This window comes from Pelmatolapia mariae, linkage group LG13 (assembly GCF_036321145.2).
Source record: "Pelmatolapia mariae isolate MD_Pm_ZW linkage group LG13, Pm_UMD_F_2, whole genome shotgun sequence".
In the NCBI taxonomy this organism is placed as follows: Eukaryota; Metazoa; Chordata; class Actinopteri; order Cichliformes; family Cichlidae; genus Pelmatolapia; species Pelmatolapia mariae.
Genome location: NC_086238.1, coordinates 10,184,272 through 10,198,457, shown reverse-complemented (window position 1 = coordinate 10,198,457; position 14,186 = coordinate 10,184,272). Strand labels below are relative to the sequence as shown.

The 14,186-nt window shown below is 41.0% G+C and overlaps 2 protein-coding genes across 2 annotated transcripts; one reads left to right on the top strand and one right to left on the bottom strand.

Moving 5' to 3' along the window:
• Positions 1-6,761, bottom strand: rgra (retinal G protein coupled receptor a). Its single transcript, XM_063491645.1, has 7 exons — positions 6,550-6,761; positions 6,101-6,257; positions 5,619-5,740; positions 4,940-5,093; positions 4,725-4,842; positions 1,404-1,517; positions 1-1,115 (listed from the first exon to the last, which is right to left on the bottom strand). The coding sequence occupies exons 1-7, from the start codon at positions 6,626-6,628 to the stop codon at positions 972-974; spliced, it is 888 nt and encodes a 295-aa protein (XP_063347715.1). The 5' UTR covers positions 6,629-6,761; the 3' UTR covers positions 1-971.
• Positions 6,762-9,235: 2,474 nt separating this feature from the next.
• lrit1a (leucine-rich repeat, immunoglobulin-like and transmembrane domains 1a) lies at positions 9,236-14,095 on the top strand. Its single transcript, XM_063492259.1, has 4 exons — positions 9,236-9,601; positions 10,030-10,490; positions 11,370-11,675; positions 11,995-14,095. Exons 1-4 carry the CDS (start codon positions 9,480-9,482, stop codon positions 13,059-13,061), a joined length of 1,956 nt encoding a protein of 651 aa, XP_063348329.1. The 5' UTR covers positions 9,236-9,479; the 3' UTR covers positions 13,062-14,095.
• Positions 14,096-14,186: the final 91 nt, after the last annotated feature.

Genomic DNA, 14,186 nt, shown 5'->3' with positions numbered 1-14,186 from the left:
TAAATAACACTGATTTATTCAGAGTTCTTGGTGATATTGTATTGTTATAGCAAACTTTGGATACTGGCGTGGAGGAAAGAAGCATGTTCAGTCGATCTACAGGCAGAGACTGTTGTGGGGGCTGTGAATTCAAGAATGGTCCTCTTGTTTAGAGGATTAATGCACTTCTATCCTGGTGAGAGAGATCACTCACAACCCTGCAACACATGATGGGATATCAGTGGCCTGAATGCACTTTCATATTTCATTAACAGGCACCATAAAGATTAAGAAACGCCTTTTGAATGTCAGACTGTGATATCTCTTTTTTTTTAAGCTGAATTAATCTATTTAAGAGCCTTTCATCTTCAACCAGATGGCAAAATAGGCAACTAGTAAGGAGAAAATGCTCTGATTGCTGTCTGCAAGGACATTTGCACTATAAGCAAAGTGAAAAATGATTAAAATATCCCAGGCTGCTGTAGCAGAGTCCGTAAAAGAATAAACAGTCATATTTGCTATAATCTGCATGATATGGTTTTAAGCTCTGTGCATCACTTGCTCTGCAGGAGTGCTTGCATTAAAACTAACTGGATTAACATGAACGGATGGATATGTTTAATTCTTAAGATGAGCTCAAAATTAAAACAAATCACATTTGAATTGAGAGACAGAGAAATTTATGTGGTTACAGAAGTTGCCAAGCCCAAAGTTTCTGCTGTTCTGTATGGAACCGTATATTATTAAACAGGATAATAAACTAATGCTGATCTCCCAAAGTCCATTAGGAGGTACACGTTATTTCATATGTTTGTTTTATAATGTGACAATCATTTTAGAAATACAACTGCAGACACAACGGGGAGCAGATCCAGAACAGGTGCAATGGCTACCACTGCTCAAGACACACCACATGCACAGACACTCACAAACATCTATGTACCTGCGAGAAACCACAAGGACAGTATGCATGTAATTATTGCATGCTCAGTTTATTTGGACTTGTTCTCAATTTGAGGCACATCAATCTTTTCCCCGGTGATTAACTGCCAAATGCCGCCTCTGTAGTTCTCATTTCCCAGTGCGTACAAGAGGGCATTGAAGGTGGGAGCAGTCTTAGCCAGGATAGGCGCGATCTGCAGAGACAGGATCCAAATATCATGGTCAATTAGATTTTTCTTAGCAGAAATATTAGGAAATCATTTGTGTTGTTTATTCATTTTTTGGACTCTACATGACACTTTGCATGTCTTCTGTAACAAAGGGCAGAATTCTTTAAATTCAAGGAACAAATGTTTTATATTAAATATGTACATTTGAACCACATGCAAAAACAAGCAGCTAAGCTAAGCTGTATTTCTTTAATGCATTACTAAGTGAAGTCAGAAAAATTTTGTGCCAAAGTATGTAATGATAGTCGTTACCATTCTGAGCTTAGGTGAGACAAGGTTTGCATTCTCCACAGCAGCATAGAAAGCCAGGATCCCATAGGGCCCCCAGCAGAACAGCATAGTCTTCAGAGGAGTGTTGGGGTTGAACTGTAGAGGGGAAACAATAGGTAGTGGAGGGAGGATAAATGTGCAAAGGAATGAAAAGTGGGGAAAAGAGAGGATAAGAACAAAAATGATTAGCAAACCACAAAGAGTGAAGGGGAGAAAAAGGCTTTGTGTCATGAGGTTTTCTGCTTGGAGGCAAGTCACATGCCCGGGTGAAAACAAGTTTGCGCTAAGATCATTAATGCCAAGCTACAAAACAAAAACACTGAGTGAGTGAGAGGGCAGGTCGGTGTAATCCAAGGCTGAAAGCAGACATTATTCTGCACCATAGTTCACACATACAAAGCAGCACTGACAAATTAACATATAGTTTTCACAATTCCTACCTATAAGTAGCTTTAGGTTTCTTAACATCGTTTCATTGGACACTATATTACCTTAAAAAAATAGATTTTTGACCTCACAGAACTGAACACTTTTGCTTACTGTGCATACAAATGTCTATTTGTCACCTTTTGGTCTTTAATTGTATAGTAACTTTTTGGGTTACTGTGTCCACAGATTGAGTTTAGATTTACTCTGCTCACAGAGCTCCACAAATGTATGCTACACATAAGAAATGATGAAAAACTGGGGTTTATGTTTGATTTAAAAGTAGGATGAAAAACATATGATTTTGTTGTGAAGCACTTTGTGATATTTATCTTGAAGGATGCTTTATAAATAAATATTTACTTACTTATTTAATAGGCCATTGTTACACGCTCGGTTTGCACTGCCTGGGAAACAGACCGTCCATAGGTAAACCAGACAGTGAGTGCTTAAAGACCCATTGTAAAAAGAAAGTCTGAACACTTTTTTTCTAAAAAATTTAATTTGATAGCCGGGGTCGAGATTAAAAAAAGTGTTAAATATCAGTAAAACACATTTCTGTATGCACCAAAGCAGCTTTAAAACATTCTCCATAATGGTTTCACACATTTCAAGCAGCACCCACCTAACTGGACTACCACCACAACCAGCTGCCTCTTATAAAGACATATAAGTTCTCGTTTTGGTTTAACAATGCTCCTGATTTGTGATATAGTAATCTTTTGAAAACAGGTGCCAACCAATCAGAGTACATTAGTGATTTTCAAATATTTTGTGGGCTTTCCTTTTTAGTATCAAAGCAGGTTTAAACTTTAGGCTCTATTCATTGAGGATGATGTTGGCAGTGCAGTCTAGGTGAACTGCTACCAATTTTGGTAGAACTGAATGAACTGACTTTCAAATGGGAACATTACATTAGCTAAACCTCTATAAACAATTTGTTTTTAAGGCCATTTATCAAATGTATGTTTGTTTGTGAAAGACCGTCCTACACTGAGTGTTAATGCTGACTCAGTAAAATGAGCTTGCTTCTAGGTTCATATGGTAAATAAAATTGATTTGTTTATAGAGGATTGTTTAATTTATCCCTAGATTTATCCAAAATGCTCCAAATAAAGAAGTGATAACAATCAGACCAAGTAAGACAAGAACAGACAACATTCTCTGTGTTTAATGATACTTTATCAAAATAAAGCCAAATAAAGCCATATGCACTGTAGTGCTTTTGCTGGACATTAGCCTGATTTAAGCTTATAAAATGGAAAAATCCCATCCGTCCATCTATTTTCTGTATCGCCCCTGACAGTGGGTGACATACAGAATACACACTAGGCAGGCTGCCAGTCAATTACAGGGCTAACACAGAGCCAGCCATTCATGCTCACATCCACACCTACATCAAATTTAGACTCACCAATTAACTTAACATTCATCTCTTTGGCCTGTGGGAGGAAATCAGAGTACCCAGAGAGAACCCACAAAAGCACAGGGAGAACATGTAAACACTGCACAGTACCACAAAGTCTCTATTATTAAAGCTAAAAAGACAAAAAAAATATTGTTGACTTAAACAGGCTGTACTTTAAATAACAGTAAATATACTAGGCTTACAAAAAACAAAATAAAAATGTCTCAACAGCTATAATGGAACTATAGCTAAGAAACTGTGATATGTCTGAGGTGTGGAAGAGTACACAAAGTCACTGTCTGTTAAATCCTGATCAGGCACTTACTGCTGTTGTGCCTGGCAGATAAATCTGTGGTTCACAAACTACTGTGTTCTGTCTTTTTCTAAAACAAACACCCCCCCCCCCCCCCCCCCAAAAAAAAAACAACCCCTCAATGACATACGAGTCCACTTAAAGTCAAGATGTCCAAGTGTTCTAGCACCATGGTGAATCTGTGTGGCGCTGAGACTGTGAAAAGAGTCTCCGAACTCCATCCACATATATTGGGGATTCCCTACATACTTATATTTAATCATCTGTAAGTAACTGAAAAGAAACACTGACGTTTGCTTATGCTTGAACCTTTCCAGAAGGGATAATGATCAGCTCTGTAAAACTGATTACACATTTACAAGATGGAGTTTTCTTTTAGATAACCCCAAATTATTTGTGACCAATTCCAGGTCTATTTTCTCTCCTTAATTTAGGTTGTGTCACATTCCTAGGCGCTGTTCTGCTTCCAAGTTTTAATGCAGACTTTCCCCCTTTTCTAATAATTTGACTGTAAACTGTTTGATTATTACATAATTGCTGTTCTCTGGTGGAGTACTGGGTGTCTCTACTCGGCAGTTTGTGTTTGTAATCAAAGTGTCCCTCCAGCCAGCTCGGATGACTGTAAGTAATGAGCTTATGCAACGCAAAGCGGGCCACCTGATTCAACCCCTCCAGAACTCCACTATTGAACATTGTTCTTCTCACTGCACACCAGTACCCACATTCCCAGCTAAAGCCACTGATCTTCGCCCTGTGGTAATGACCTACATATATCCCAGCGTAAATGCTCCTCATTCACACTCTGTTTTGTTTCTCTGAATAAAGGCCACATGAGGCTATTGTGCTTACGCTAGGTTGAGGAGAATCCCTATGATTTCTTTCAGTGGGCAACTTCAAAGCATAGAGAGCCTTTACAAGGACTACATATTTTAGAGGATTTATGCATCTGTTCTTATAAATGTCAGATTCTGTGATTTCGGAGTAATTCCCAAAATTCAGTTAAACTTCTTTGGATTTGTTCTGTATGCATTTCTTGCTACTCCAAAGTGAATCTGGATATCAGTGCAATCTACAACACTTTTTCCCCCAGCAAAAGACATCTTCTTCTAATCTTATGTTGCTAAAGTTTGTGCATAATTTAATTTACAGAACTTACTCTGGGGTTTCCTGTCTTCTTGAATTTCTGTGCAATGGACTGGTAAGAAGACATGACGACAAACACCTGGATGCCCATGTTGAAGATGCTCATTGGAATCAAGTAGGACACGTAGTTTCTATGGACAGAGACACACACAGCAGGTTAAAAAAAAGTGAAAATAGCATATATTTATCTTGCAAGCACTGTGCAGAAATTATGTGTGTATATGGTACCTGTCTCCCTTGCTGTAGTCCAGTGTGCAGCAGGTCCTGAGGGGCTCGTAGTCGTACTCTCCCCAGCCAATGAGGGGCATGGCGGACCAGAAGGCAGTGAACAGCCACACAAACACAGCCAGAGTGATGGCACTGCTCCACTGCAGCTTTGTCCCTGGGAAGAACAATATTCTTTATGACTAGTTTAAACACCAGCAACACAATGAATGCATACTCAAGTAGGTTTGATTTTGTTTCTGTTTTAAATGTCACACTGCTGCTAAGAAACAAATGTGCATTCTTAGCAAAACTAATATCTTAACTAGAGCTGCTTGTTTGCAACAGTTATAACAGAGTTAACAACAGTGTAATAATCCCTGCACTAACTGTTCAAACCAAGGGACATTTGAGTTGAGTCATTTCCTCTTGCCCATGTACCCTGGTACTAATGATGTTTAAAAATAGGGTGTGGGACTTATTGTTAACACTCAAGCCTTCCAGGTTGCAGTTTTAGTACAGAGGTGTCAGCCTGTGTTATAGCAACTGTTCAGGTTGCTATTTATTTGCATATTCTCTCATTATTTTGTCTGTAGAAAATTTAAAGACAGCAGTGTACTTTGCTGATTTATGTGCACATTTGTGCAACATAGGAGAGGAAAGGTTGACTGCATTTGGTTTCATCAGCCAGATATTGACTTACTGGTGCAATACTGGTGATATCTGTCCCAGGCGACAGCAGCTACAAAGTGGATGCTGGCAAGCGCTGTCATGAAGCCCTGGAAACCATGAGTCTGGCATCCATCAGAGCCATAAGGCCAATACCTAAAGACAGAGGATGTATTCAAAGTTGACTGACACAAGAAACCCCTTACGCACCAATTTTAGTAAAATACATAAACAAATCACTAGTATAACATTTAATCCATGAACTGGTGAACACTGAGAGCAACGTGTCTCATTTCCTGATTGCAGTTTGAATATGCTCTGTACTGACCCTCTTCACTGTACAGCCTTAATTGGACCACTCTGCATCGATTATACAGCTCTGTACAGATGATTCGTCACAACAGGTGGCCAGCAGTAGCCTATTGTCACCGGCATTATTTTCTCATTACATTTCATCCCACCCACATGCGGATGGACCTCGATGTCCATTATGAAAGGGGTGGTTACATCACTCACCTCAGAAAGCTGGAGAAAGCGGCGATCGTGGCGTTCATGGAGATGCCAATATCAGCCATCGCTAAACTGAATACTAGGAAATTGCTGGGAGTCCTCAGTTCTCTCACTTTAAGGAAAGCAAGCATTGTGACCGCGTTTAGAAAGAAGCCCAGCAGACCTTTGGGGAAGGGGAACAAAAAAAACACACAATGCAAATCAGCGCGCACAGCGATGCTTCCTGCGAAATAGCTCACACCTCAAGGCGAAAGAGAACACGCTCTAGTCATGCGTCGCATTCATTTTTTTTTTAAATTTTGTTTTTAGACCATAAGTAAGCATTATTTTGCAAGTTTACAGAGAAACTGGTCCGTGTCAGTGACCGGGAGGAGACATGTCCTGGCGTAGGTTAATGGCAAACACAGCAGGCAAAGTCCTCGTAGTATTTGGCTGAATTCCAAGACATAACTTACCCTCCACAAGCAGACAAGATCCCAGGGAAAACACATCAAACTCGGAGAAGCCCTCCGGTAAAGGGTACGAAGAAACCATCCTGAAGCCTGATTTGACACACCAAAGTGCAGCTGTCACAGACTCCTCTCGGTCCGCTTGTTTACGATGCCCCTCGGTGTGACCGAAGAGAGCCGGCTTTTAAAGGGGCATTTCACGTGAATGCTTGCAGTTTATTATGTAAAGCCTCTCTGTCGCCCCAATCCGCGCAGGAATGTCTTAATGAACGCGGAACGTAACCCTTAATGCGCATTTACGCGCCGCAACAATAAAGCCTTCTATTAATTGCACAACAAGCCTTTGTGTTGTGGTGTCCCGGTGAGGATGCAGCGGCTGCTGAAGTTAAACGACGAGACTCTGGTTTGACCGAGTCCACAGCCGTGTATATACACAGGTTTGCTTTATGGAGGCACAACAGGTGTTTGCAAACCAATGCCCCCCCCTGCCAATCAGAACCACACCTACATTCCCCATGCATCAGTGTTTAGACTTAAAAATGAAAAGCCTAAAAAGTACAACTGAAGCCACAATACTAAAAATACACAGTTGATAAATGTCTGTGGGCATTTGCTGTTATCTGCATTCATACACATTATTCAAAATTAAGATTCAAACCTACCATTTGCACACCAGTGCTTTGCAGCCTGTGTGTGCAATGAGTTACAATTCAGTAAAACTATCTTAACCAATTATTTATTGGAAGCACTCTACAGTGGAGCCATGCCAGTGCTGCTGTTCTGTATCTCTGTTTATCCTTTTTTGTTCTTGTGTGCAAAGAATCAAAGATTTTGACCGACAGACTGACATCAAGTGGTTAAATCAGCTGTGCAAGGTGCCTGAAATGATAGAGGATAAAAACAAAAACTGGACACTTTTGGACCAGCATTAAAAAAAAAAACACAATATACTGGATAGAGCAGTAGCACACTGTGGGTTTGTGTGCTTCAAGACAAAAACTTGTGAACACTAACAATCAAGTTCAGATTTTTTTTAGTGATCAACATTTGTGGAAATTACATGAAATCATGCTATTGTCCCTAGACTTCTGTGGATTCCTCAGGTTTCAATATAGGGAGAGGGGACAGAGGTCTCTCCAAGTCTCATAAGGATCAAGAATCTGGATAAATTTAGATGGTAATGTAAAAAAAACTGAAAAAATGCTACTTAGTGAAAAAACTCTTTCATAATGAAGTCCAAATGTGCAAGAGGTGTTATTTGCAAATGGAACTTTCTAAAAACAAAGTCTGTGTAGCTATGTAATGTATTAGATATATAGATTCCTTTTTAATCCTTTCACAATTGAGGGTGTTTATACACTACTTCTTTTGACCCCCGTTGATAATAGTGTATAATAAAGCAAATGCTTTTTGCACACTAAGTATGAGGTTGGATCTTAAAGAATGTCTCTGGTTCATACAACATGTAAAGAAGGCTTTACTGGCTTCTGTAAATGAGATTACCTGCTTGCCATACAATATGGAATATTTCTCCTTTCAACACAGGGGAACGTGATTGCTCTGGTTGCTTAACAACTTTCACAGCCACAGAACAGACCTCTGCAATTCTTAAACCATATGTAACCTGCGAGTTGAAGGGATTTTAATTCAAAAGGTCTCAGAGGACAATGAACAGAGAAAAACACTATACTCATGGATGGATTCACAAATACTCTAAATTCTCACCCATATGCTTTTGCCCTGATTTGTGTCCATCTATTTAGAGTGTTTTTATGTATTTTGTGTGTCCCATAATGAAAAATTTTTTTTTATTTGATTTTATGCACACACTCTCTGTCTATCTATTTTCAATCTATAGGGTTTGTTACTCTATCAAACCTTTAAAATCTAACTGTTCTGACCTGGCCATGACATAAAATGTGGATTAAATTTGAAAAGGATGGTTGCCAAACACTCTAAAGACTTGTAATGCTTATTTTCCAGTGTGACTAAAGCTTAGGGAATGCAGGGCAGGTGCCAACCAATGTGTAGTATTTACCTACAATGGAAAACAATTGAAGGTATTTACCTACTAGTGTGGGAATGTGTCCAAATAGGTCACTGAGGTGAAATTTAAAGGCCAGGAGGAGTCGCTTTCACTCAAACTTCCTTGGAAACACAGTATTTTTCTTCTATTCTTTTATTATGTCAAATTATGTTGGCACTACTTGGATCCCTGTTGATAGTTAGTTTATATATATATATAAATGTAGCCACATTGATGACATCACTGATGTGAGGGAAGTGATATATTTTGATGTGATTTTGTAGGAATTTATTTATCTAAACATGCATTTGAAAACCCCCTTTTTCGCTTCAGTTCGCTTGTAAATAGAAGCAATAAAAGATCTTTGTGCTAAAATTATTACTTAATTTTAATTCTCCAGGTGAAAAAGATGCATAAATAATAGAACTTTGAATGAGGACTTTCCCTGCGCATAGGTCCCGACGTAGGAGCCACAGGGTATGATATAGGGGCCACCTTGTGGCAAAACACGGCCCACTCCACTCCCAGATTAACAGTCACGGCAGGGCTCAAATAAACATGCTACATTTGAGGCAAAGAAAAAAAAAAGCAAACATCACAGTGGATTATGACCATTTCGGAAGTGTTTTTCTGTGGTAATAAATAGGGACGTCTCTGCGCAGCCTATCCGATTCCGGGATGCAATACGCATCCAGATGAAACGAACGCCAGCCTTTTCGCTAATCCTTGTCTATCCTTTTTTATCTCGGGACTCATAGTAGTCTGATCACTATGGGGCAGCGAAGCGGTGGGACAGCGCCGTACGGATGACATTCCTGTAAATGAAAGAGAAAAAAATAGTCTGATTGACTTCAGTGGGCGCAAAGTGGGCGCATGTAGGCAAATTGCGTATGCATAAAAGTTGGCCAAAATGTTCCTCGTCCTGCTGCTGGGGCTCTACGTGGCCACGGGTCAACTTTTTTCCCCAGTGAGCGCCTGCCCTTCGCAGTGCAGCTGCTTTTACCACAACCTGAGTGATGGATCAAAGGCGAGGTAAGTTGGATGCCCAAAGTGAAATTAATGTATCTTGTGTGGTATTTTTTGTGTGTTTGTTTCTTTGTTTTGTTTTATTTGTTCTTTTGCACAGTGATGCATTTTGTCATCATATGAGGACAGATGTTTGCACAGAGGTGAACACGTGTACAAAAGATAATTCAGGGAGTGCATGCCGCTCCAATTTTATTTAATGCAGGATTATCTTTCAAAGGCACTTTCAGGCTTTCATCTATGTTTTATTGTGTTTTGGTGGGACGGGGAATAAGTATTTTTTAAAATCATTATCCACATGACTTTTGCTGCTTGTGAACTTTTGAATACACATTTGTTGTCATTAATTGTCGATTTAGTTTCAAGTTTTAATGATTCGTAAACTATGCACAAATGTAATTTGTGAAGTTAACACAAATATGTCCGACTTTTAGGAGCGTGATTTGCAATGATCCCGATATATCTCTCGTGCCTGTCGGGTTTCCTGTTGACACCTCCAAGCTGCGGATTGAGAAGACATCCATCCAGCGGATACCCAGCGAAGCCTTCAACTACCTCTCCAGTTTGGAATTCTTGTGGATGTCTTTCAACACGCTGTCCGCCTTGAACCCGGACAGTTTCCGGGGGCTTTATAACCTGGAAGAGCTTCGGCTGGACGGGAACGCCCTTACCGCCTTTCCTTGGGAATCTCTCATGGATATGCCCAGCCTCAGACTTCTCGATTTGCACAACAACCAGCTCACCTCCCTGCCCGCGGAGGCCACCACTTACATCAAGAACCTCACCTACTTGGATCTGTCCAGCAACAGTCTGGTGACCCTACCTGCAGAAGTGCTGTCCAATTGGCTGGCTGCAAAGCCTGCACAAGGGCCAGACAGCTCCAAGATGATACTCGGTGAGAGGCAGTGCTCATCCTGACATCAAGTCTCCCTTTAAATCCTTTAAAGTGTATTTTAGGTGCATTGTTTTCTTCTGTGCTTAATGAAAGTGTGCTAATTTTTTGCAAAGCAACTTTCTTTTTTTTTAAAAAGCAGCTTAAGATTACATAAGCAATATATAATTTGATAACAACAGCTGTTTCTGGTGAGTAAAAACATGTCATATAAAAAGTAACATTGGAAAAAAGTAACATTTTGTCTTTAATATGAAGGTAACAATTTAAATAATAATTTTTGAAGCTCTTATAATATTTAATATTTCATCTTTATATTCCATATTTAATAATTAATATTAGCAGGCTGCATATTGACATCTATTACATGCTTTTTAGAGTGTAACATAGCAGATTTAAGATGCTTTTGTTTAAAACATTATCTCTTATAATGGGTGGATTTAAGTTACACTTTATTAAAGAAAAGAAAAAAGAAAAACGCAGTTCAAATTGTATATATATATAAAAATGCACACAACTCTATGCACTCTGTTGGTGGAGGTGTTGTGATCAACAACAAGTCTTCTTATAATCTTCTTATCGTCATGCTTCTTATAATCTATAAGAAGCATGACAATTGTAGGGAGTGTGAAACGACAGCAAAGTTTGACCTTGATCTCTAGTCAACTTTCACCACCGTCATCATCATCATCATCATTATCGTCATCATCACAATCATTGCCATGGTCATGGCCATGATGTAGTTTATGAATTAAATATTAATCCTCTTACAGGATTAACATCCCTACATCCACACCAACCATCTGTAGGCTGGTCTATCACTTCGTCCACAGCTGGACACTTGTCTTCCTCCTGTAGCCTCACTTGTACCCTTGCCCTTAGGTCTCCATGATAACCCCTGGGTGTGTGACTGTCGGCTCTACGACCTGGTCCAGTTCCAGAAGTCTCCGACTCTTTCAGTGGCTTTCATCGACACGAGACTTCGATGTTCAGCTCCGGAGAGTGTGTCGGGGGTCCTGTTCAGCGACGCAGAGCTTCGCCGCTGTCAGCTTCCACGTATCCACACAGCTGTAGCACGAGTAAGGAGCGCTGTTGGAAACAATGTGCTGCTCCGGTGTGGGACCATTGGCGTCCCCATCCCAGACTTGACATGGCGCAGGGCAGACGGACGAGCCCTCAATGGAACAGGTGAGTCAGCAGCTATTTGGATGCCAGAGTCTTTCGCTGGGTTGTGCCCGAGATAAGATGATTTTGTGTGCTCTGTATTGCTGCTGTTAATTAAATAGAGAGCCACGAGTGGAGTTAGTAAGTCTGAGTGACATCTATTGCCAACACAGTGAGTTACGCAACACTGATCATCAATGCAACATTGTGTAATCACCAGCTTGTTGTCTCTTTTCACATTTGTCAAAGGGGACGTCTCGGGTGTCAAATTACATTTTAAAAAAAAAAAATCGTTCTTCTGTTGTTATTTTATGACTGTGTTATTTGATCTCTCCCACTACAGTCCAGCAGGAAACCTCAAAGGAAGGAATCACCTGGTCAATCCTCAGTGTACCAGCAGTGTCCTACCGTGATTCAGGGAAATTCATCTGCAAGGCCACTAACTACGCAGGGAATGCAGAGGCTGTCATTTCCCTCGTTGTCTCCAACTCGCCAAAACCAGAGGGGAACCAAACCAACAATGACAAGAAGCCCAAAATCAAAAAACCAAACCAAATGGGCAAAGCTGCCTACCAGGAGAAACTGGTGGCCAGATATGTGGCTCCAACCTCTGCCCCTTCATCCTTGCCGGCCCTGGATTCTGGCCTTCTGCCTGGTGTTGGGCCTGATCCTGGACTATCCAGTTACAGCCTGGCTGAAGGAGCCACCCCAGGGCCTGCCACCTCCCCCAACTCAGATGCACTGCTGGATCTGGAAAAGACAAATCTAAGTAACTTGGCAGCTAACGCCTCATCATTACAGCAGGACCCGGACAGAGTGGTCCGGTCAGTAAAAGTTGTAGGGGACACAGACAATACAATTTCTCTAAACTGGAGAGCCCCTAAAGCCAAAAACACAACAGCATTTAGTGTGCTCTATGCAGTGTTTGGAGAGAGGGACATGAGAAAGATCAATGTTGGAGCTGGGCAGAACCGCGTAACCATTGATGGTTTGGTGCCCAGGACCAAGTACATTGCTTGTGTGTGTGTGAAGGGTCTGATCCCCAAGAAGGAGCAGTGTGTCATATTCTCCACTGATGAAGCAGCTAGTGCTACTGGTACCCAGAAGCTGATTAATGTTATTGTGATCACAGTGGCCTGTATCATTGCAGTCCCGCTCACTGTTATTGTATGCTGCGGGGCGCTGAAGAGACGCATTCAGAAGTACTGGGGAAAGAAATCAAAAGACATCCAAGATTCATATGTTACATTTGAAACACTCTCACCCGGCACAAAGGCCAAAGGGCTCGAGGGTGAGTATTTGAACAGACTGAATCCCGAGGAGTCCAACCGGCTGCTGTCAGCCCGCTCCAGCCTGGACTCCGAGGCCACAGCTAAGATAGAGGGACAGCCTAATGAGTACTTCTGCTGACGTCATGCTCCAGCTCCGGCTCCTGCTCCACGTCATCTTCCCCGCACTCACCCACACTCACGTCACAGTCCAAACCCCAAATCTCGTTCACATGCCCACCGGCACCCTCATCCCCATCTCAACCCACATCCGTATCCCCAGCATTACCCATATTCTCCCCCTCAGCAGCATCCTGACGTCAGTCCCCCTCTAACGCGCTCCCATACACCCACGCCATGGGATTCCCCCCCTCCCGTCCCTCCTCGCTGGATAATGCCACCAACTCCACCGCCACAGAGAGCCAACTTCTATCAACGGACTTTTGCACGCTGCACAATAATGGAAATATCAGTTTAAAGAATTTGGGCAACTGGGTAGATCTAGAAAATTTCATGTTTCTTGCAGATGTAGTGAAACTCACTGGACTGTTACACACATATTCATCCATTAATATTAAACTCCAAGCGCTCTCATGCTTTTATGTCTATAAGAATGTTTTTTATCACTAAGCCTGTAAGAAGAAAACATGATGCATGAAGTGAAAGAGCATAGCAAACACTGTAAAGTTTTATTCCACCTCACGTGCACGGCCCAGCGAAGAAACCTCTCCAACCCAATCTAATTTAAAGGGAACTCAATGGTAGACAATCCATTGTTTATATCATATATGTATGTGTATGATTTGTAAATACTTTATCAGATTATGTACACTTACATATACAGTTAATTCTGTGCCTCTGTATATATCTGTCATATGTTCTGAGAGAAGATATACACATAGGCATGGTTCATTTCTCTGGTGAATGGAGAGAAGCTGGAGCTGGAGAGAAGTACTGAAGGACTGAACTATGACACAATGTAAATAGGGTGGAGATGGTGCAAAAAGGAAACGTTAAATCATTTATATTCCCCCAATGAGACACATACTTAAAATCTTTCCATGTGACTATTTTGTGCCACCTAGAGGCATCATTACCCCATTAAAAGTAGATCTGTTCGTTCCAATGATACTTACCTATTTGAATATAGTTAAATAAACTTTTATACTGCATGTACTTGAGTGATATTGTGTGTTCTTATAACTTTACTTCACCTCACAATAATAATCAGTTTCCAAACTTTGGTTCTGAGATACTATGGGTCTCT

Bases quoted from the DNA above. Each gene is read 5' to 3' on its own strand.
- rgra (XM_063491645.1), bottom strand. From the start codon at position 6,628: ATGGTTTCTTCGTACCCTTTACCGGAGGGCTTCTCCGAGTTTGATGTG. The intron at 1,518-4,724 runs GTAAGTTCTGTA...TCCCCTCTACAG, and splicing joins AGAAGACAGGAAACCCCAGA to TTCAACCCCAACACTCCTCT. The intron at 1,116-1,403 runs GTAACGACTATC...CTGTCTCTGCAG, and splicing joins TCTCACCTAAGCTCAGAATG to ATCGCGCCTATCCTGGCTAA.
- lrit1a (XM_063492259.1), top strand. From the start codon at position 9,480: ATGTTCCTCGTCCTGCTGCTGGGGCTCTACGTGGCCACGGGTCAACTT. The intron at 9,602-10,029 runs GTAAGTTGGATG...TCCGACTTTTAG, and splicing joins AGTGATGGATCAAAGGCGAG to GAGCGTGATTTGCAATGATC. The intron at 10,491-11,369 runs GTGAGAGGCAGT...CCTTGCCCTTAG, and splicing joins CAGCTCCAAGATGATACTCG to GTCTCCATGATAACCCCTGG.